The sequence below is a fragment of the Aptenodytes patagonicus genome, chromosome 2 (genome assembly GCF_965638725.1).
Source record: "Aptenodytes patagonicus chromosome 2, bAptPat1.pri.cur, whole genome shotgun sequence".
NCBI classification, from domain to species: domain Eukaryota; kingdom Metazoa; phylum Chordata; class Aves; order Sphenisciformes; family Spheniscidae; genus Aptenodytes; species Aptenodytes patagonicus.
Window position 1 is genome coordinate 45,977,951 of NC_134950.1, and position 24,850 is coordinate 46,002,800.

The window sequence follows — 24,850 nt, forward strand, 5'->3', positions numbered from 1 at the left end:
TCCTTCTTCTAGTAAAGAGCTAAATTTATCTTTTGATTCACAGTATGTTATTGAAGGACAATGGAACATACTCCCTTTTCCTTGTTCTCACCACCTTAAGCTCTTTCCTACACTAGAGGTACTCAAAATTTTCATCCTTACAACAGTGTATTCAGTGCTTTATGAAACTGGTCTCTTAGTGTAACCTCCTTAATTTCCCATCCTGAGTGCACTGGGCAGTAGGACCTGACCTACACCTATCAGTTCTGCAGTTGTATCTTGGTTGATTGCCAGAATGTGTCTGTACAAGGACAAGAGGACCATGGTGCAGGCCTCCTTGGATGAGCACCGAGCCTTGAAGGAAGGATCCGTGGTGGCACGCTGGGGAGCCTCCACTTTGGGAACAGAAGCTGCATAGGCTCATCTGTGTTGAGCATGTGTCCCATGCTTAGGCAGTCCCCTGAAAACACTGAAATTTCCCTAGGGAAGATGAAATGATTATCCCCTATAGATCAATGTCTAAATTGTCTAACACTGCAGTTATTCTACTGCCATAAATGCATTCACTGAGTGATTAAAATAAGCAAAAGAAAGCAAGTGTCACTAATATGCTGGTAACATTTTTATAAATGTGCTATAATTTGTTTGAAGGGAGAATACAGACTGGATTCCTCTGTGCTTAGCCATTTAAGATTTTCCTTATATTTTAGGCTCCTTTCTGAACTTAATAACAGATCTACCTAAAGGAATAGCTTTGGAGGGTCGGGGCAGTAAAAGTGCCATACACAACACCCTACTTTGCACGTCTTGGGTTCCTGAACAGTCAGGCCAGCAGAGGAAGGTGACACTGCCACCAGGGAAGGGTTGCTGCTGGGGTACTGGAAGGGGGCTATAGTAGCAATAACAACTCTGACCAGCAGAAGGTCTAGTCCTTTCTCTTCCTGTGACCAGATTAAACCTTCCTACCCCAGCATTTTTTGACTAATAAAATTTTGTCCACAGTGCTAAGGAGTCTGGATCCAGCTCTGGTGGCAAGCACCTGTGCCATACATGGCAAAGAAGGAAAGGGCTGGGAAGAAATTCTGCTCAGAGCTGGGAGAAGAGTGTGCACGTAAAGTACATAAAGCACATAGCCAACAATCCCTGATACTAACTGTATGGTAAAGCCCTCTCTTCACTTTTCTGGAACAATTGCATAGCAATATTAAATATAGCACTACAGAGAATATTTTTTTTTTTCTGATAAGGAAATTAAGGGACATAGTTTTCTATTTGTAAAGGGAATTGTGTTTGAAGAATACTTAAAAAAAATAAAATGCTACTACTTCATAAGCAAGTGTAAGAATAGCTAGTGTCAAAATACTGAAAAAGAAACACTAGGGAACTGTACAACTCAATCATTTATAAGATGTGAATATTATACTGTGCTAACTTTTATTGCTCAAATGCACAGGTAAATAGATCACAATTCATTTTAAAATCATAGAATCATTAAGGTTGGAAAAGACCTCTAAGATCATCAAGTCCAACCATCAACCCAACACCACCATGCCCACTAAACCATGTCCCTAAGCACCACATCTACACGTCTTTTAAATACCTCCAGGGATGGGGACTCAACCACTTCCCTGGGCAGCCTCTTCCAATGTTTAACCACGCTTTCAGTAAAGACATTTTTCCTCACATCCAATCTAAACCTCCCCTGGTGCAACTTGAGGCCATTTCCTCTCGTCCTGTCGCTTGTTACTTGGGAGAAGAGACCGACACCCACCTCGCTACAACCTCCTTTCAGGTAGTTGTAGAGAGCGATGAGGTCTCCCCTCAGCCTCCTTTTCTCCAGGCTAAACAGTCCCAGTTCCCTCAGCCGCTCCTCAGAAGACTTGTTCTCTAGACCCCTCACCAGCCTCATTGCCCTTCTCTGGACACGCTCCAGCACCTCAACGTCCTTCTTGTAGTGAGGGGCCCAAAACTGAACACAGTAGTCGAGGTGTGGCCTCACCAGGGCCGAGTACAAGGGCACGATCACTTCCCTACTCCTGCTGGCCACACTGTTTCTGATACAGGCCAGGATGCCATTGGCCTTCTTGGCTGCCTGGGCACACTGCTGGCTCATGTTCAGCCAGCTGTCAACCAGCACCCCCAGGTCCTTTTCCGACAGGCAGCTTTCCAGCCACTCTTCCCCAAGCCTGTAGCGCTGCATGGGGTTGTTGTGGCCCAAGTGCAGGACCCGGCACTTGGCCTTGTTGAATCTCATACAATTGGCCTCGGCCCATCGATCCAGCCTGTCCAGGTCCCTCTGCAGGGCCTTCCTACCCTCAAGCAGATCAACACTCCCGCCCAACTTGGTGTCGTCTGCAAACTTACTGAGGGTGCACTCGATCCCCTCATCCAGATCATTGATAAAGATATTGAACAAGACCGGCCCCAGAACTGAGCCCTGGGGAACACTGCTCATGATTGGCCGCCAACTGGATTTAACTCCAAAAGTTACAAGAATAAACTGTTGTAGGGCTTGGAGAACAAGTATGTTAGCTGTGGAACATAAGTACCATGAATTTAAAGAAACTCATTCAAGGACTGTATCTTAAGAAACTTCGATTACAAGAATTTTCATTTGAGGTCAAAATCTGTGGGGAAAATGTAAAAGATGCTAGATCAAAAATGATAATTCAGAAGAAAATAGGTATTTCCAGAATAAACAAACCTTTCAGTTCTATGTGAGTTCATGCTCCCAATAGAAAACGTAGTTCCTATTCAAAGGGCAAATGGAAATGGTGAGCTGTAACAGGATTCCTGTACATTTGGAATATACTTACTTCCAAGATTTTCCTAACTTTGTAATATTCTATGGTTCTCTTCACCTCTTTTTTTAAAGATCTCTCTCCTCTCATTTTTTTTCTGGCCTTCCAATTAAATGTGGTATAAAAACAAACTTGAGACACATGAAACTAACTGAAGTGAAGTGACAGAGGTATGTATGTTTGCCAACCCACATCAGCTGAATCACATCTGGGAATGAGGACTGAAGACTTTTTCAGCACAAAGTGTTCATCACACTTATAATTACAACAAACTTTATATTTTTTTCCTTCTCTTCAAGATGCTGAAAGGGCTGGGGCCAACACAGGAGATTTCCTTCGGTACAAAGCTGAGGAAGGGAACCCCAGCCTGAGGTCCAAGAAAGCCCTGGTGACTGCTTGTGGAGGGGGTGGGAGAGAAAGGTGACAGCAGCGCTGTCACAAGGGAGCTTACCTAGCTTCTCTGCACTGGGAGCACAATAAAGGCACCAAAAATGTGCCTGCGAGATGTGCACTGCAGACTCCCACCCTAAATTGTTGAAAAGGTACAAAGGTGCTTAAATAAAGGCAGGGGCTCCCCTTCTTCCAGCATCTCTTCCCTCAATCAGGGAAAAAGACAAACAAAAGTGAACTCACTAAAGTTGGTTTTGTTCTAATAGTTGCAGCACTATTTGAAAGTTGTTTGATTGCGAAGATGTACCAAAAAATACCTTCAAGCACTGTAATATCAGGCCTAAGTTCATTCCAACCAAGACTAAGCAATTAAGTGTCAATGGTAAAATAAACTAGTGGTTGTGTGGTAAAATAATCTGGTTGTAGGCGAGCTTCATAGCCAGGGGAGAAGTGGATATTTCCAAAATCCTAGTGACACTTTAAGTGGGTGACATGCCTTCTGGAAATGATCATACAGGTAAGGAATCATCATTATTTCTATTAAATAAACAGTTGAACATGGTGTTGGGAAATAACTTTACCACCCCGGGTTCTTCAAGTATTTTCTTGATCTCTCAGACTTGGCTTTCAATGATATAAAACTCATACACTGTATGACTGAATGCAAAAGCTTAGTTACAAAAGTATTTATTTTCTATTTTTTTCTGTTATGTTCCATTACAAAAAGAAACAAAACAAAACATAACAAAAACAAAACAGAAGATAGCATTTTATTAGTGGTACATTAATGAGCTTAAACAACTAGGTGACTTATGTTTGTCACAAATACATATTACAAACAACCACAAAACCATAACTAAAAATTAAATAAATAATTTGAATAGTTTTTCTTAATTTTTTAATATTTATAAAATATATAGGACTTTCTATTACATCTTTTCATTCATTTTTATCCATAACAAATTAAAACTTATGACATATATTGTAAATATGCTAAAGGGATAAGAATAATTAAAAAATCAAAGTTCCTGGAGGTATGAAATAGTAAATCAGTTAATGTTTATCAATTTATTATTGTATATCCCGATTGTGCATATCCTGCAAAAATAGCCATTTCTTCAACTAATATACATATTTTTCTTTATAGTATTATAAGATTAAGTTTTTAAGTGTAAAGCTTCATGGATTTATGCTTCTGTTTTATAGTTGTGCCTAATATGTAACTTTCATTAATATATACTGAATATCTTCCATTAGTATATACTAATATATACACACACACATACACACACACACACTATGCATTATATATTAGTATATACTGAATAATAAAAGAATTTCTATAATATATAGTTGGGATTCTTGTGGAGAAAGTTGTTGAAAGTGGAAGGCATGTATACCATAGTGAAAACTGACTAGGTTATGTAAATGAAAGCATTTAGTTTCATATTGTTCAGTGTATTTTAATAGATTATGTAATGTACTGTAATAATATACAGAATCCAAACAGAAATTTATTTTTATTCCAGTATTCCTATGCTTTTCTCTATGATTCCAACAGAATATGAACTGCTGTCTCTGCTAAACTTCCTGAAAATGGAGCCAAGCAAGTAGAAATGTGTTGACATTACAGACCTTATTCCCAGAAAATACTAAAATGGCACTTAAGAACCCTCCAAGTCAGGAAAGCACTTAAGCTCAGATATGACTTTATTTGCTTTAACCTGAATGTTAATCACACACTGAAGCACTCTTACTGGTACATGGATGCCCTTGCCATAATCCTTAATACTGTCCCCTGACTGCATAAGAGGTTTAGAGGCTCTGTTATGCAGTTGAGAGCACAGTTTTGCCGTCTGTCTGAGCAAAGGGGGTGAGGGGACAGGGAAGTGTGCTTGGGGACCTCAGAGCAAATATTCAGGTGTATATTTGTTGTAGACCGGGAGAAAAATGCAGCAGGGAGAGGGCTGACCAGCCTGCTTGCAACCAATACTGTCCTGGTGTGGTGAGGGAAAAAGATGATGCAGAATAACCTGCCCTGGGCACCCATCAGCCTTCTTCAGCTTCATTCTGCCCCTTGCCACAGTGCAGCATCCCCCTTCAGGCACTAAGCTCTGGCGGGCTACACTGTGAAGCTCAGCTTTCTAAGGTCCTTCAAGCACCCACTGTGCATGAGCAGCAGCCGCTGCAGCGACAGAAACGGCTGGCACCAGGAGCTGGCAGCCTCGCTCTTAGCATCTCAGAGGGTTTTTTCCTCTGGACTCACTTCAGTTGGGCCACATAGTCTGAAAGCCCATCAGGACCTGGAACTCATATAGGTGTGATGCACGTTTAGTTTCTTCCTAAAAACCCAGTTCATGTGCTTAAAGACAGCAATATGAAGAATAGCACAGTGAGTGGCAGCAGGCAGGAGTCTGGCTTCAAAAGTACATTCCTGATAAAATGAAAACGCTAACCTAGAAGCACCTGTAGCTCCTTAGAGAGACGCACACACACCCCTTCAGGGATCCTAAGCTACGTTCCTGCCTTGTATTTCCCTTTTGAGAGCCTCAAGTCCTACCTTAGGCATCTAAGACAGGTACTTAAATCTTGGGAGCTTGAGTGAGTCTCTCATATTTCCCATCACGCAGAACTCATCAGAAGTGTGAGTCCAAAGTATGGACTCGTAATTGCCCGAGGTTGAACATTTTAAAATCAGCTTAAGCTTTTTTCAGACACTACACTTTTTCAGAGACCAGACCCTGTAAGGAAATGGAAAGTGCAATACAAGGATTAGTGCTTAATATAAATAAAATTACATTTTCCAAAAGGTTCCTTGGAATTGCCATACCAGGATGAAAACTGGTCTTTCTTTTTGGCATAGGGAATACTTGAAGGTACTTAGACAATATGTAGCAAAGCTGCTGAACTTCTAGGGGCAACTGTACATTCACAAGATCTTCAGCTTTTTAAATATTTTGTTTGATGTAAGAAACATCCTAAGACATTGAATCAACCAAATCACATTTAAAGTAATAGGCAGCAGTACTGACAACTACCTACTCATGTTTAACTATCCACTTTGAGGTGTTCTGATAAAGTCTATGTGCACAAAGTAAATAAATATATTTTTGTAGAATCAAGGACAAATTTGGAAAATAGTATTTTTCATGATTCTCATCTCAAAGCATATCGATACTGTATATTATTGGTTTGCATTCTTATGAATTCTAGTTTGAATAGACAAAACTTCAAATTACTGGTCTTAAAAAATAACCCACTTACAACTAGTTTGTCTCCACAAACTTTTTGCTGCACTTAATTAACAAAATAAAACGGCCAACATTTTAAAATATCCTGATTTTTATTTCAAAGGTGTCTTCATGCGACTGGAATGCAAAGCTCTTTTGAAAATCTGGAACTGTATTTTTAAACAGATGTAGGAAATTAAACGTATTCATTCACTGAGGAAATCCAGAATAATGTATTCAAATCGGTAACACTTTCATAATAAAATTTTGCTGACACTATAACCTAGCATATGGTTAGTTCCATGAAGGTCAGATCGTTTAAAATTTCCATCATAAAGCAAAGCAAATCAAACCAAATATATTTAGTTATACTTGAGTACATATTTTTGGTATACTATGTAATATCACTTCAATAGGCACAGTACTATAAAGAATTTTTTTTATTAAACTTATTTAAGAATGTCATGACATAAAGAGAACAAATTACATTTTATGCTATGGGTTGGTTGGTTTGCTCTTTTTTGTTAAAATATTTGCTTTCACTTGCATACAGATTTTTAGCAAAAGCTGATAGCTCATTATAATTGTGGGTTTTGTTACTGGGCTGTGTTGACTTACAAAATACTTGTATTCATTATATGTTATGTGTGAAATGATAGGCTGCAACATAAAGCCTGGGTTTTGACATACGTGTATGAAGTTCACTATGCTTTAAATGGGAATCTCCTGTAGGTATTTAAATGAAAAATATAGCCATTTAATAAGTTTGTAAGTTATATTTCACTATTTCAGGATTAGTTAAAACCCAAAGTTTAAAATTTTCCCTCTTTGGTTCAAGACTGAATTTCTGACCAACTTGCCCTAAAATGGCAAGCCTGGACATAGAGTCACCGCTGAATATTCTGTGAGGTTAGTGCACAACCCCCTGCTGCATTTACAAACCAACGCTGAACTGCAGTCAAGGCTATGGCATTCTATATTCTCACAACATCACTTTTATCTTCTTGAAAATAAATGTATTGATCAAGCCCCACCAGTTTAGCTCTTTGAAATACAGGGGTTTAGAAAAACCAAAAAAAATCAATTTACAGGCTAATGTTTGTCTCTTAAATGTTGTGTATTTAATGCCCAGTTACAAAAGTCACACTGATGAATACAGCAGTTCTACAAACAGAATACTTGACAGAGATCTCTAGGATGCCCTGGTGGAGTCCCAAAAGTTCATGTCATTACCACAGTTCTGCACAAGGAGCATTTTTTTTTAAAAATTAGGAGGGGGGGGGGGCTTTCATGTCATGGAATTCCTTAATCTACAGCAATTTGCAATTACATACTTTCTGCTGGTTTGGGTAAATGTTATGTTCATTGAAGCACATTAAACAATGTCCCTTAAACAACTCTCAGTTTCAGTGGTATAACTGTGCACATGACATGAACGGTTGAAGGAAAAACTTTCAACTGGCAGCTGATTAGTTTTAGATTCTGCTATTACCAGCAGAGCGTTTACCGAGGTGTTAGCACATGCCAACACTGTGATAGCTGAATACCACAACAACGCACTAAAAGAAAGGAGATGATTCGGGAGCACAGAGGAGGAGAACTGTCATTAATAGATATTGAGCTTCTGTTTTCAGCGTTGTCAGTGCTCTGTCAAAATTTTTGTTTCCAGTATATGCTTTCTTGACAAGGACAGTGCCAGAGTTACCATCGTTAAACCCCTTAGACTGTTGTAGCTCCAAAATATCTGGAGTTTGCACTCTCTCAGGAACTCAAGGTGCCATGGACAGCCACGGTAGTTTTATGTGTCATTCAGAGACCAGGATGTGACCCCCTTGTGTAGGGACATTTCATATAAACAAACATACGATGATGACTATGAAAATGTTGGCTTTTGATGACACTTAAAGCATTTCATAGCTGGATTATGACATCATTCCATTGTATTTAGCATGGAAAATACATGTGTAACCCTTGGAGGTGTACTACTAAGAAGTGAGCATGTGCTGAAAGTCATTTGAAAGTGATAAAAGAGTCCCCAGAAAATATGTTTTCAGATTATTTGCAACTAGTATCAAGTGAGATCAGCTGTACTTCAAGGCAAGGATACGCTCACACACATATCCAAATACTTCTAATGCAAAGCAGAAAAAACAGAGACATGATTTGCCCCTACAGTTCATTCATGTTTTGTCCCTGCCTTGCATTTTGAATTGTTCCCATTTTGAAAAAGCTTTCCTCTGGCTTCACTTCTGAAGTTTTAATTATCTTAATATGTAGAAAGGGATGTGACAGAATTAGTCTTTCTGCTAAACAAGGCAGATGGTGTCCATAACTCTTACGTGCTATGTACTTTTATAACAAGTCTAAGTGGGGGGGGGAAGTTTTGATTTCAATATAATAAACAGAAACCCCACAAAGTACTATTTAAGATGTTATGGACACACTGTAGCTGCACTAACTGTTCTTTCTGCAGTTTTTTAGGTTCTCTTATCCTGTCTGGCAAAAAAAATCCCTCACCTTTTCTGTTGTTTCAGCTATATCCCACATATGTTCCCACCATTTTTCAATCTTCACTGATGTGTATAATAGCACAAAATTTAATTATTTTGCAAAATGATATTTAAATAAAGTTATTCATTTTAAATTTACAACTCCCTCAGATTTCATCATTAAATGATACTCTGGAACCAGTATGTGGTCCAGAGTGATGTAATATTCTTAACATACAAAGACATTACGCATTCTGCCATCTATTCTTTACAGGTTATTTAATTTATTCCTGTCTTTTACTAACAATATATAAAAAAAGATTTTTTTAAGAATTCAATGGATGGACTAATTTTTCAAGTATAATGTAGAATGTCTATTTTGCTGAGAGCCTGAGTGGAACAGAGGTTCTACTTATGATGTGAAATCAAGGTTAAACATGGAAACAATATATTAGGTGGATTGTCTCTGAAACAAATTCAACAGCTAAGTCTTGTGAACAAAGACTATTAGATTTACAGAATTTAATTCTTGACAAAAAAAAAAGGAGGAAGTAAATAGCAGACATGATATTTTACGCACTTGCACTTAATTTGTAATTAAAATTAAATTCACATCACATTATTTTTACTTGAAGAAGAGGGACTTACTCATGGACAGGTGTTTTGCTTTCTGTGGCTTGTTTTTTTTTTTTTTTTTTTTTTAATGTATCAGTCCAATATGGCTATATCTTTGTTGTTGTTATTGTTAGACTAAAAGAACAAAACAGAAAGAGTAGCATGACTCCATGTATGGACACAAGTATGAATTTACAACAGTGCTTAAAGTGCTTTCTTATTTGAGGAGATACACAAATGCCTTTTCATGCTTATCTCCTTGTCACCAAGTACTATATGCTTGTTGCTTGCTCTTATGTCATTTATAATATAATGATAGGGTATTAAGTTCATACTCAGAGTTTAGTATATTGTCATAAAAAAACATCTGAAAACAGGAAAATGACAATTCTATTTGTGTATTATTACAGCAATTTGAAAATTTTATTAAATACTGAAGTGCTTCATTTCATCATTTATTCCTTTGCTTCCAGTGTTGCTTAAAGCACTATGTAAGTACAAATAGATCATACTAAAAGCATATCCATCCTATTCTGGGGTTTCGACTAGGATTGTTTACTGAAGTCTTGCAGAACAGAGATGAATTTATGATCCCACGTGACCATTTATCTGCTGATGCTGCAAGATGTCTTGCCTCCAGGATTGGTTTCCACGTACATGGTTCACCAAAGGCCTACATCTTATGAATATTTATACATTGTTATGTCTTGTTGTTAAGTGGCAGTGTTGTAATGTGAGATGTCAAGTAGTGTACTTTAATTTGCCAGTACCAGAAGTTGTGGGAGCAGCAGAAGCCGTGGCTTGACTGTTTACATACAAAGGGTCCAAACAAGCCACTTTGGCTGCAAAGAATGAATGGATACAGTGAAGGACTGCAAACAGGTTGGAAAACTCCAGCTCCTGGAAGTGAAAACAAAAAGATTAAACATGAAACAAAAGAACACCTCACAAACACACACCCGGGAATGAACCGCTATTTAAATAGCAATAATTTTAATAGTTTGATGTAATTCTGCTAATGTGCCTGACAATTCTCCATTATAGAGACTTAGACATTCAGTTATCCCCATTCAGTAAATAATTGTTTGGAGGCTAAAATGGACAAATTTCTAAGTTAAGTGCCTCCATAGACATATGAGATCCTACCAGCTAAAGGGGAAGGAAAGTTACACTATATAATTTTTTTTTTGCCTCAGGTTAATGCAAATCTGGCACTTTTGCAGGTGAATTTAGGTAGAAATTGAATGACCGCACCGTAACAGTCTACGCATCTCTGGACTACTACTGTATACCCAATGTACCCACAAAGATCAGTAACGTTGAGTTCCACATATGTTCCATTTGTTCATCATGGTACCTCACACTGGTAGCTATCATCTTACCTATGCTGATTCTTTAACTAAAAAAAAAAAAAAAAAGACACATTTTCAAAAAGTGCTACTATCACACAGTGATATCCTGGATCTGTTTTCATTGACAGGGTTACTGTTATTGGACCAAAAAAAGGATCAGACTCCATGTTTTAAACCTATTAGCAATATTAGACAAGGTCCTTCTTTTTCTACTTTAATTTACATTTCTTTATAGCTCCCCAGCACGCAATTAGACTAGCTGGGACTCTTTCAGACACCACTACAGAGGAAATATATAAAAACTACATTTTTTATATATATAAATTTGCTCCTTTGTGTCTAATTGACTTTATCTGATCAATCTTTTTAAAGTTATCTTCAGTATGTGTTTTTGGAGTTGGCATTTAATCAATAAATATGTTAAATTTGAAAGCAAATACTGAGGTGTTTGAATACATATGAGTGTAGGGATGGTGGTGCAGAGCTGCCATCTTTCTGCTTTGATTCACTGCCTATACAGATTTCTTCATTGTAATATGAAGCTAGTAATAGATATCTGTGGTACATTCTATTTGTCTTTCTGTCCAGCACTGGTATTTCCAGGCTATGTAGTGCCAAGGGTTTTGCTTTTTTGTTTAGAAGAATATTGATAATGTCGTAAATTCAGCAAAAATTGCTAAATCTCTCAAAATGACATTAACCTGGAATTCTCTGCCTTTTGAGATTTCTTGGAAGATACTGCTTCACGTAATTCATGGGGACATTCACAAATCCCTCATGTGCGAGGGGGAACAACTGCCTGAAAGCAGACAGCTGCATGTGCAGAGTGTCCAGTGATGTACTGAATGGGTGGAGCTTTGTTCAGCTCTCTTACAACAGGAGCAGACGTCCTTCAGACATGCTCAGAAATGAATTTATAACATCCCACGAGCTTCTTTAAACTCCCCTAACTACCAATTCTCAATAAAGAAGATAAAGTTTATGCCAAGTTTCACAAACCTGCCATCTGTGTCCATTTAAAAAAATCTGTTTAGAGATGTTCTCATTTTTAAACACTGGGAGAAGGGCAATTTTAGCACTATGCCAAACATTTATTTCCTCCCTCAAATTTCAAAATAAGAAAATTTATCATAGATAGGAAAACAATGGAAATTCAAAGATGAGGAAACAAGGAATTATGGAAGTTATTTCAGAATAAGAACTATCAGTCATTCAAATTAAGTTACTTTTCAGTTAACTCCTTTTTATTAATATAATATTATTTATCCTTCTGGTACTATAATAATAAAACTGAAGCTTAAGATGAGAGAATAAATATTTAGTGGAACAGTGAAATACTCGTAATATCAATTCTGTGTGTTATCTGTAGAAAGATGACATTTCCCCCTATGTCTTAATAGGATAAGCTTATTAAAACAAATATTACAGTTTGAGAATTGTTCAAGTCAATTAGGTAACCCTACTAGCTGAAAGTTCTTACTATCATAATTACGGCTAGTGGACACTGAATTTTCACAGTGCATTAGTACAATTATTACCAACAGTTTTCACAGGTGTTTCTGCAACAGTAACACATTGGGAAGATCCATTGCTCAATGGACCTTCAAGGAAAATGCGTGAGGCAACAGAACAGCCTCTGAAGGTCCCATTGTATTACTATTATCAATAGTAATGATGCAACGCAGAAATTACCTTGACTGCAAAGATGCGCACTAAGAAGTCAGCAAATGCTAGATTATTATTTGCCATGAAACATTATTCCTATTTCAAGGTAGACATGCATATTTAACTGGAAATTAAAGCAATGTGAAGCACAGTAGGATGACTGGTATGTGGTGAGTACATACAGGTCTGATTAATGGCTGCAGCTCAATTCACAGGAGCCTGACTGATGGGAACAAGATGTATCAGTAACAACACTTTTCTGGCAGATTAGCCTAATCACAAGAAAGCTTAATGAACAGATAAGACTTCATGTAGAGCTGCTGACAGACAAAACATTCCCTCACTTCTGCTGAGAACTTGCACTTTTAGCTGCCCACGGGTCTGCACTACTGCCAGCAGATGGAGGGGAACCCACAAGCTTTTGTGCATGCCTAGCCACCCCTGGGTTTTTTCGTGTCTACTTTGTTGTCAGTCATCCTCTTGCCTGAATGCACTTTCATCTAGGCAGGGTATTGTGTATTGCACACCCAGCTTCAGATGAAGTTTCAAATAAACAAACAGGCAAACCCTAAGAAACCTGAAGAAATATGCAGTGAAGCCTTTAAAGTTGCTACCAGTAGGGGAAAGCAAATGATCTGAGTCCCAAAAAAGCGAAGAAATCCAAACTTAAGCCACATCTACTTGTCCATGCACAAGTACACAATTTACTATTATTCCAATTTCCAGACTGTTGTCTGTACACCTCACCTAAGACCCTACTCTCCTAGGAATATCAGTGTACCCTCTGGTCTTCAAATTGTCTTTCTAAGCTATCTCTTGATCAAACTGCTTTCACCCTACATTGCTGTTATTATATCAGACATTGCCAGATTAGTGATCTGAACATTCACAGTTTCTGCTGAGGGCAATGTAAGTGGGCAGAAAGGTACGTGAGAAAGATGCAGTCATTGAGCATCGTCAGAAGTGTATGGGAATTCTAGTAACCTTTCACAAAGAAAGTCTGGATTGAAAGGACAGGGATGAAAAGAGAAAACAGAGAGAGTGCCCCCAGATGAAAAAAAAACCAAACTCTTATTGTAATATATAATGATACAACTACATAAACAATACATCTACAAAATCAAGCAATTGTAAGTTTGTAAGTATTCATATATGGTTAGAAAAAAATCTTTTCTTTCATCCATATATAAACTGCTGATATGAGAAGATATTTGTTCTTTCATCAAACGTGTTGTTACATGGTCTCTCTATATTAGCATAGAATCTGATCTAAAATAGATATTAAACAGATAATCCATGTGCAAGACATGGGGAAACTAAAAATTGAATCACACAAACCTACACAGGTTAGAAATATGAACTCAGAATGCAGTCACTGCAGTTGAGCAATCACTCTGTAAAAATCCTGAGGATGTATACTTAAAATCCATTCAAAGATGATATTCTAAATTTGAAGAGCACTGTGATGCTCACAGAAAAACCCTCAAGGCTAAGAATAAGGATTAATTTAAAATTATATTTTGGAGAATATACTTGAAATTAGCAGAAACGTCAGTCTGGAAAATGGTGCAAGCATCCATCAAGGCACCTTGCAACACTTGAAAGTGAGCATTTTGCTCACATTACAACAGCAGTGACTCAGGCTATTTGCCTTGTTTTAGATTAGATATCTATACAAGATAATTTCAAGTACAAATTAATTGGTGTTAATTACTATTAAGGTAGTATTAATGAATTAATAAGTATTAATGCTAAATCCTTGAAGTTACACTTCTTCCTTTGCTGATACCATATTTCTGCCCTCTTCTGTTCTCCATATTCAAATAGACAACGACAATTGACTGGATCTTCACCTTGATGTGCTGATTTTTGTATTCACTTCAGTTTTGTAACACTCAGCTTGGGGGTTCAGCTAGTCTGTGAACAAAAGCTAACCTGATGCAGCACAGCTGTGTGACCTCGCCTTAGTTTTTCTGACAAAACTGTTGAGCTGTGAAAAATCCCTGCAAATTGAGAAAAGTGAAAACACAGACTGAAGTGTAACTTTTGGGTTATACATATGTTTTACAAGGCACAGAAACTCTCAGTTCACAGAAATTACTGATTGGTGTGTTTACTTACAAAATTGAAAAGGAAATTACATGTAATAAGAAAACCACCACTGATGCTGATTTTTATATACATTATAGAATCATAGAATCATAGAATCATTGAGGTTGGAAAAGACCTCTAAGATCATCGAGTCCAACCATCGACCCAACACCACCATGTCCACTTAAACCATGTCCCTAAGCACCACATCTACACGTCTTTTAAATACCTCCAGGGATGGGGACTCCACCACTTCCCTGGGCAGCCTCTTCCAATGTTTCACCACTCTTTCAGTAAAGAAATTTTTCCTCACATCCAATCTTAAACCTCCCCTGGCACAACTTGAGGCCATTTCCTCTCGTCCTATCGCTAGTTACTTGGGAGAAGAGACCGACACCCACCTCGCTACAACCTCCTTCCAGGTAGTTGTAGAGAGCGATGAGGTCTCCCCTCAGCCTCCTTTTCTCCAGGCTAAACAGTCCCAGTTCCCTCAGCCGCTCCTCAGAAGACTTGTTCTCCAGACCCCTCACCAGCCTCGTTGCCCTTCTCTGGACACACTCCAGCACCTCAATGTCCTTCTTGTAGTGAGGGGCCCAAAACTGAACACAGTAGTCGAGGTGCAGCCTCACCAGGGCCGAGTACAGGGGCACAATCACTTCCCTACTCCTGCTGGCCACACTGTTTCTGATACAGGCCAGGATGCCATTGGCCTTCTTGGCCGCCTGGGCACACTGCTGGCCCATGTTCAGCCAGCTGTCGACCAGCACCCCCAGGTCCTTTTCCGCTGGGCAGCTTTCCAGCCACTCTTCCCCAAGCCTGTAGCGCTGCATGGGGTTGTTGTGGCCGAAGTGCAGGACCCGGCACTTGGCCTTGTTGAATCTCATACAGTTGGCCTGGGCCCATCGACCCAGCCTGTCCAGGTCCCTCTGCAGAGCCTTCCTACCCTCGAGCAGATCAACACTCCCGCCCAGCTTGGTGTCGTCTGCAAACTTACTGAGGGTGCACTCGATCCCCTCATCCAGATCATTGATAAAGATATTGAACAAGACCGGCCCCAGAACTGAGCCCTGGGGAACACCGCTCTTGACCGGCCACCAACTGGATGTAACTCCATTCACCACAACTCTCTGGGCCCGGCTGTCCAGCCAGTTTTTTACCCAGTGAAGAGTACACCTGTCTAAGCCATACTGCTATGTTTGGGAGCATATATATCTATCTCTAAACAGGATCTCTCATAGATTTAAGATACTCTTCATTTTTGTCAGAAAAATATAAAGCAATTTCTATATAATTTCCAATACTTAGCCAGGTAAAATTGAAGAGCACAACACTGAGTTTATTACAAACCCGAGTTTGTATTAGCCTCTGGAAGCTGCTTTGATACTAGAGAGACACTAATGGATCATGAAACTATAGCTAAACAAATAGGTTAATAGATAGGTAACTAGACGGGAAAGTGCCTCAGTGAATCCCTTTGTGTCTTACAGATGAGGAGAAAGCTTTGCCCTTCTGTGCTCAGTTTTTTCAACCCAAGCCCAATAGCTCAGTAAGAACGAAGGAGAGGGACACGTTACCTCCACGTTCTGCCAAGCCGACAGCTCTATTTTATAGCTCTCAGTCAGAAAAATTCTGTCTGACTGTGCAAATCTGTGCAATATCTCCTGCTGAGTGACAGCTGGGAAATAACCTACAGATTGGAATGTCTAAGGGGTATCAGTGATTAATGTTGCCCCTAAGTGGTTTTCTTCTCAGAAACCACTTAGACCTTGCCTTAGAGATCTTTAAAGTTAGGTGTTCGCATCCAGGCACCCTGCCATGGACCCACTGGTGTGACCTATGGTAATTACTGTTCAGATTTTTCAGACTGGATTTTCTTAAATCTATGAGAAAACACTTCTTTTATACTACACTATATATCTTTATAGTAACACGAAATTGCTTACAGAGAAGCCAAACAAAAGCATCAGTACAAAGTCTTTACAGAAAAAAAGGCAGTATTTTAACACTATCTGAGAGAATAATGCAAATGTTTAAATATCTTAAATAATTTTCAAGCTGAAAAGAAATATACCTGGTTAAACTGTAATTAAATCCATAGCACACGTTGTGTGTCTCAGAGCATGCCATTTTGAGTTTTGTTAAGTCAGGCATGAAGCACACTGTAAAAAATTTTGACAGCATTATAAAAATATTAGTTATTCAGTGTCAGTGAAGGACTTTCTATCGCTTAGGAATATAAACTCTGGTGGCAAGTGTGTTTCTTAAAAAAAAAATCGCTGACTGATGAATGGATGTGGTTCTGCAATTTTTCTCAAAAAGTATTTTTCCTAGATTCTTCTAACATTAACAGTGATATCTCTGTATAGTCCACCAGAATACAGAAGAGATGCTGCACAATTATGAAGACAGTATGGCTAAAATTTAAAATGCTGCTGCGTATTTTTTTCCAATCAATGTCCATCTGCAAGTCTGAATGTATTTCTAGAATAATAACAAATTTATCTAAATTTTGGATCAAAATTCAATAGGTAAGCACTCTGACACTCTTAATTCTATAAAAAATTAATGTGTTCTAAAGCTAAAGGATATTGCACAGATATAACATGCTATAATCGCACACATCTGGGATAGCATGAGATACACAAAATGTGCAGCATTGTAAATGAAGGAAGACAGGAAGCATTTGGATTTTGATAACTCATATTTTTAGAGGAAGGAATTATATAAGGTCTCCCCTGAGCCTCCTTTTCTCCAGGCTGAACAACCCCAGTTCCCTCAGCCGCTCCTCATAAGACTTGTGCTCCAGAGCCCTCACCAGCTTCGTTGCCCTTCTCTGGACACGCTCCAGCACCTCAACGTCCTTCTTGTAGTGAGGGGCCCAAAACTGAACACAGTAGTTGAGGTGCGGCCTCAACAGTGCTGAGTACAGGGGCACGATCACTTCCCTACTCCTGCTGGCCACACTGTTTCTGATACAGGCCAGGATGCCATTGGCCTTCTTGGCCACCTGGGCACACTGCCGGCTCATATTCAGCTGGCTATCGACCATGATGAAAGCAATTTTATTTAAAAAAAAATAAACAACAACAAAAAAACCCCCTATGTCCAGACCACCTCACATTTGCAGGGAGCAACTGATTTATAGTGCATTAAATACATTAACACATTCCGTCAGTGCCATAGCTGAAACTTGGACATGGAGGAAAACAGACCTTGGAGGCAAGAAAAGCAGGAGTCTCAGATCAGGTATGCATATGCCATAGCAGGTTCTGCATAGAGCGTGTTAGTGTTAACGATGAAGGGGAAAAAAGCACTTAAGTTTTTTAAGTGCTTAAGCTGTATCAAAGTTACCGGCCATGCCCTGCTTCCACATTACTGCTTGGGAATGCAGAAGTGAAGAGCCCTAATATGTTGGGGCAATGGCTCCTCAGATTTTTGATTTTGTTCTCAGCTGTGAGCTCTCATTTCACTATATTCTGATTATTCCCCCTGTAATATAACTGGCAAAAAATTACTTTTACTTAAAGAAGATGTTACACTGTATTTCCCCTTGCAACAGTGGGTCTCCAGGCCATCTGAAGCACAGAGCTGCATTTAACAGGTGATGATAGCTGTGGCCATGAATATTCATCACAACCTTTAACAGATGTTTTACAAAATTCCCATCATCTGATTCCAAATGAAGCCTACATACAGTATGCATGAAATCTGGCATTACAAGCATTTCTGAAAATCTGATTAACATTTCCTAATGACTCAAGAGTTCCCCAAATAGCTATACCTCTAACTCTGTAATGCTAATAAAGTCCAAAAAATAGAGGCTAGATTGTTCCACTTCTTCTCATGCTGAATAGTGCTTTAAATCCATGAAAGGCTTAAAGGATACTGAAGGGGCCTATCCATAGAAATTTAAACTAACCAAAGTTGAAAAAATATGACCCAAGAATCTTCACATTCATTTTATAGCCACATTTATCTATATTTCTTAGACTAAGCAACATACTTCATATGTAAACAAATTGGAATGGGTAGAAGTGCTCACTATAAATGATGTAGCACTTTCCAAAGACAACATAATCTGACATTTTTTGATCCTGATATAATTGGTATGCTTTGATCACCAAGAAAATGAATTAAAAGTAACAAACTTTTATTTCCAAATTGATCAATGTGAACATTTAAATTTATAATAAAAAGAAGCAACCAGGGAACATGACAGCATATTAATAAGCATGCTAGCAAGTTTGTATAATATTCTGCCTTCAAAAGGTACAAAGTAAAATTTCTACCTTGATAAAAAGTAGAAAGATGAAATTTCCTAGAAATAAAGCTCTATTCAGTTTGAGTGGGAATAACAATAGGTACGATAAAGGTACCAGGATATCTCTAAGGCTTACAAAGTGATTTGCATGACAGATTTAATTTAAAAATTGAAAACATTCTGATGGAAACTATTTTTCTTCTTCAAAATCTAGATTTCATACTTCATTTTAATTTTTTTAAATTTAATTTAGTATTAAAAATATATTTTAGTTTTACTGGGAAAAAAAAAAAGAAACACTGTCCCATTCTTGGATTCCTATGAAATTTCTTTAGTCCTAAAATCTTGTGTTAATATAACAGCAATAGCAGACAGATATTAGAAAAATAATGATGATTTTCATTCTTCAGCTGTACTTAGGAGCATGATAAAAGTTTCCAGTTATTTGCTTAAGAGAAAATCATCCTCACAACATTTTGTTGTTAAGTTATGTTTTCTTATTAGGGATGAAAAGAAATTTTGTATTATTAAAACAATTTCTGAAGGAAATCAGAAGTAAGAAAATATTTATCTTTGAGATGTAGCAGAACATGAAGGTATTGAAAGCCACGGTCCACCACATTTCATTGCTGTTGATTTAATGGGAGCTTTTACATACCTTTATTGTATTGAGTACAACATTTAAAATCAAGTAAATAGCTGTTAGGTAGAAAATAATTAATACCAAACATAAAGAGACATGCAGGAAGGAAAAATAGCTGCTTAATGTAGCTATTTGCATTTAAACTCACAACTGCCCCCAATACAATGCCTTTTTTCTTTACATACTTCATTATATTGTGCATATTTAGCCCTTTTAGACAACAATTTATTTAACCATTTCCTTTTTGCCCATGGAACCGTATTGTTATCACATTCATTCAGCAATTTTCTTTCTGACACGATCAGGAAAAATGGTATAGCAAATGCTTCAAAAGCAAGACTTAAAGATAGCCAAGAAAATTCTCTTTACGTTTACACAAAAATTGGGATTCTAGTCAAAGACCTTCGACTCAGACTCTAAGGCAGTTCTAGTTATCAAAGATCCTGGGAAATCACTTCTCCTCACACACATTGGGAGAGTAAATGCCCTATTCTCAAAAGACATAGATCAAACTGAACATAAATCTCTCAGGGTTACTGTTTTCATAAATTAACTCTTGAATCAAAAGCACAACTGAAAATACAGCTTTTCTGATTTTGAATTAGACACAGACACAAAGCTTCAGTCTTGGAAGGGAATATGTGTTTAATCCACACTTTCTTGCTCTGAGAAATAAAAACAGATTTTAGACCTTTGCTGGGTTTTGTCCCCACGTTGACTTAAGGATATATTTTACACCATTTCTTCATGATATGAATAAAGGGTGAAAAACAGGGCATTCAAACTCTCAGCCAGCTTTATCAAAATGATACAGAGGAGAGCTGGCAAACGTGCTTAAAACCATATATAGCGAGTCCTGGTTTTTATTCTTTTTTAATGTAATTACACCTTTCAAAAGACTTTAAACTGGCAAAAATCCAAGCAATTGATTCAGTTTTCTTGTCTTGGAATTTCTTTGGTTTTCTTTGTATTCTTTGACTTTGTGTGTTAATCTAATATTTCTAAGTAATTTAGTTTAATTTACTCCTCCGTTCCCCTAACTGCTTTGATAACTGCTTTTACTGTACATTGCCTTTATAAAACAAACAATATATTGTTTTTACCTTTGCTTCAATTTGTTTAGTATCTTGGTTTTGGAACAAAAATTTGATTTTGCTCTTCCCATCATCTGAAGAACCTTTGAGCTGGGAAAACTTGTACCTCCAAAGCACAGCCTAGAGGAAAAAAAAAGAAACATAAAAAGCCAAGTAAGTCAGCGTAGTTATCATTGAAAATTGTATTAGAAATAGCCGATCTCCTTCCAAGGGAATTTTTGACCCCTCTATGGTACATAATTAAATCAATTTAGTGTTATGTGGTCTGATGTCCCTTTGATCATATGGATGTATTATACTTTGGCAGTGTCTGATTCAGATCAGTCAGACTACATTTGTGAAATTTACTCTGAAATTCCCTTATCTATATTTAATCCTGATTAAACAAAAAGAGACAGGGTTAGTAAATTCATTGTCATGCCAAAAAACAAAGATTTTTTTCCACTGACGATCTGTGGATTCCCTACTCCATCTGAAGTGACAACCTGTCATAGAAGCCCTCTCTTTTTCTTTCCTCATTAAAAAATCTAGTTGTATTAACATAAAGGGCATATCAAATTAAAAACAAATATCTATTTTTAAATTATAAAATAACAAAAGGAAACCCTGTAATGAGAACTTATTTTGAGTTTACTTATGAGAGTTCTAATCAGGAATTTGAGCAGATCATTAATTCTAAGCCTATCAGTGGACTTTCAAGAAATTATATTATGAATTACATTGTGTCTTGTTGAAAAAAAAGGCATTGCCCTACAGAATAAACATACAATTAATAAAATTTACAATTGGCTAGAAAAACATCTATTTTTTTTTTATATCTAATGTGGATTTATGTAGAAAAAAGTAAATTCCAAACTACTTTGCTTAAAAGTGGAAAAGAGCTATTTTTTATTGTAAGTCTTTTCAACCACATTTAAAGATATTCCTCCCACCCTGCAGATATTTTGAAGCACTAACATTTTTCATTGTGATTTCAGTAGTATTTCACATAATAAGGTCATCCTCACTCACATTGTGCTGCTGCTTTGAGGAGACATTAATTTCACATGCATTGGCCAACACAGAAACTTAAGGGAAGAAGTGCTGTTCCATTTTCTTTTGTCTAAGGGTTTGTAAACTACTTCGTCTCAGTGGCGTAGGATGACACTTCCATCTGTGCCCTTTGTCTGTATCCATGAATGATTTAGTATCTACTTGAAATTAAACAGACTATAAGGGAGGTCAAATTTTTAACTGTCCTAAATCTATGCAGGTCCCTTTGCTTCAGGATGTGTTGATCTTTTTATGTTAATGACTGGCAAAAATCTCTAACCTGCACCAAGCTAAATAAAGTTAGCTGTGTTTGTTTTAGCAACTTGAAAAGGAAAAAGCCCAAAAGGACAGTATCTTAACTGTGCACAGTACACAAAGCAAGTGCTAGAATTATTTTCCCCAAAATTCTCCCTATATATTTACCCCTTCCAGATAAAAAAAAAAAACCCTAATCTCAACACCACTTTCATTCTCTGTGTGTATGTGAGAGGTGAGCTCCCATCTACCATAAACAGAGTTAAAGACATTCTGTTTCAGATAAACTAGAGGAATTTGGCAATTTATGTGAAACTATATCATATTTATTTCAAATGCTGTCCTCCTGAGCCCACCAATCTGTGCTGCAGAAAATAGAATAGCTTCCCTCATCTCTAAGTGTGTGCAATTCTTTTCACCTTGTTTGATCAATGATGTTTACTTATGTCCTGTAGACAGTGAGTTAAAAAAACAAACCAAAACAACCCAGTATACTATTCAGGTGGCCATACTTCCTACCTACATTGTAAACTCCTTTTTTTTACAGACCTATGTAACTCAACAAATCTTGTCAGAAGATCAAGACCATTGCCTTTCTGCAGGAACAGCAAATCTATTTAAGCATGTCATTTCCTAGATGAGAAATGTAAAAGGCATTGATGGTGTCTCTATCTCAGCAGAACAACAATCAAAGAAATGAGCCATCATCTTTATCTTCTCTGATGATGTATGGGGAGGCCAGGAGAGAGGTGCAGTAGTAACAAGGACCCTTAGATGGGCAGGCAAAATCCCAGGGTACCTGGCCTTATTCCCAATCAGATTAAGTTTGAGTGAAGATGAAGGATGTACAGACTGCAGTACTTCGGCATTTCCCATGCAGTTCTGCCACTCGCTTCATTCCCACTCAGAGGCAAGAGAATGACAGTCACACCAAGCCACAGGCATGATTAAAGAACACACTTCAGTTTATGCATAACATCGGTTTTGGAGCCCTACTTAGCAATGGCTCTTACTTAAGTACATTGCAAAATCAGGTCTATAGCGTGGAGGGGATGAAATCCTTCTCGAAAATAATCCCAACAAGACTGCAATTCTTCCATCAGGATATTAAAACAAGTTCCTAGAACTGACAGTTCAACAGCATACTTTGCAGAAACTGTTAAACGCTCTTCGTCTAAAGTGTAAGGAATAAAAATGCCATTGACAATGCATGAAATTATTCCCAAATGAAAGAACTATGTTTCTTTTGAGTGATTTTCAACAAATTGCACATATTTTTTCCCCAAGATGTCCATATGAAGGAGGGTTCTTTTTGCAAAAATAAGAGTGGGGAAACGTTGTGAGTTTTAAGTTACCAAGTCAGGGATAGAAAGTATTTCAACCATTCAAACTAGTCATCCTGGCTACTTCTTTTGTTCTAGAGAACTTCTGAATAACAGTTCCTTCATCCTGGTTTGAACTGCGATGAATATTTGTTCACTCTGATACACTCTGGATGTGTCTACACCTCAATGTATCACACTACATTAGAAGTGTAACAACAAACTTAAACTAGATGTCAAATTCTAGATAGCTAAAATTGGGTGAATTAGTCAAGCATATGCCCAGTAAGACTCATTTAATTCCTTGTCTCCTACCAAAGAAGCTGAAGTGCTGCCCTGTGTAGCCAGAACTGCATGTTTTGCATGTGTAGCAGATGATGCAGAATGCTGTGACCAGCAGTCAGATCACTCTTTTAAAATATAGTACCTTCTGTACTTACTGTACAGTACCTACGTTGCTTCCTCTTGTGGTTTCATATGTTGTGGGTGGGGTTTTTTTCTTTTCATTTCCACCTCATCTGTATGAGGTTCCACAAGGCCAAATGTCGGGTCCTGCACTTGGGCCACAACAACCCCAAGCAGCGCTACAGGCTTGGGGAAGAGTGGCTGGAAAGCTGCCCAGCGGAAAAGGACCTGGGGGTGCTGGTTGACAGCCAGCTGAATATAGACAGGCAATGTGCCCAGGCGGCCAAGAAGGCCAATGGCATCCTGGCCTGTATCAGAAACAGTGTGGCCAGCAGGAGTAGGGAAGCGATTGTCCCCCTGTACTCGGCACTGTTGAGGCCGCACCTCAAATACTGTGTTCAGTTTTGGGCCCCTCACTACAAGAAGGACATTGAGGTGCCGGAGCGTGTCCAGAGAAGGGCAACAAAGCTGGTGAGGGGTCTGGAGAACATGTCTTATGAGGAGCAGCTGAGGGAACTGGGACTGTTTAGCCTGGAGAAAAGGAGGCTGAGGGGAGACCTCATCACTCTCTACAACTACCTGAAAGGAGGTTGTAGCGAGGTGGGTGTCGGTCTCTTCTCCCAAGTAACTAGCGATAGGACGAGAGGGAATGGCCTCAAGTTGTGCCAGGGGAGGTTTAGATTGGACATGAGGAAAAATTTCTTCACCGGAAGGGTTGTCAAGCATTGGACCAGGCTGCCCAGGGAAGTTGAGTCCCCATCCCTGGAGGTATTTAAAAGACGCGTAGATGTGGTGCTTAGGGACATGGTTTAGTGGTGGACTTGGCAGTGTTAGTTATCGGTTGGACTCGATGATCTTAAAGGTCTTTTTCAGCCTAAACGATTCTATGAACCTTCTATTACTGCAAAGTGCATAAGCAGTGAACAGGGACTAGACCTATCCTTTTTCAGTGACTACCTCATAGTGCCAAAGTGGAAAGGAGAAGCAAGACCTACTCCCGTAAGCACCCATTTTCATAGAGATGTGTAGCTACAGCAGTGACATAAACACATGAGAGAGAGAGTTTCACATGTTATCTTTCATGTTCCTATAGGCTGACTTCTCTGTCACAGTGCTCGCTGTGCTGACTGTTCTGAATTCTAATTTTAGAGGCTAATTCTCCTGCATTAGGAATAGACACCCTTGGGGATATTGATCTATACCACTGTCAAAGCCAATTGAATGAT

General features: G+C 38.3%; 1 protein-coding gene across 4 annotated transcripts in view; it reads right to left on the minus strand.

Moving 5' to 3' along the window:
* Positions 1-3,923: 3,923 nt before the first annotated feature.
* The window catches only part of SNTG1 (syntrophin gamma 1), a 358,073-nt gene continuing 337,146 nt past the window's right edge, over positions 3,924-24,850 (minus strand). For all 4 annotated transcript variants that reach the window (XM_076329728.1, XM_076329726.1, XM_076329727.1 and 1 more), the window contains 2 exons: positions 20,620-20,730; positions 3,924-10,404 (listed from right to left, as the gene is read on the minus strand). In XM_076329728.1, coding sequence (XP_076185843.1) covers positions 10,246-10,404; positions 20,620-20,730 — 270 coding nt within the window. In that variant the 3' untranslated portion in view covers positions 3,924-10,245. The remainder of the gene's footprint in view (positions 10,405-20,619; positions 20,731-24,850) is intronic.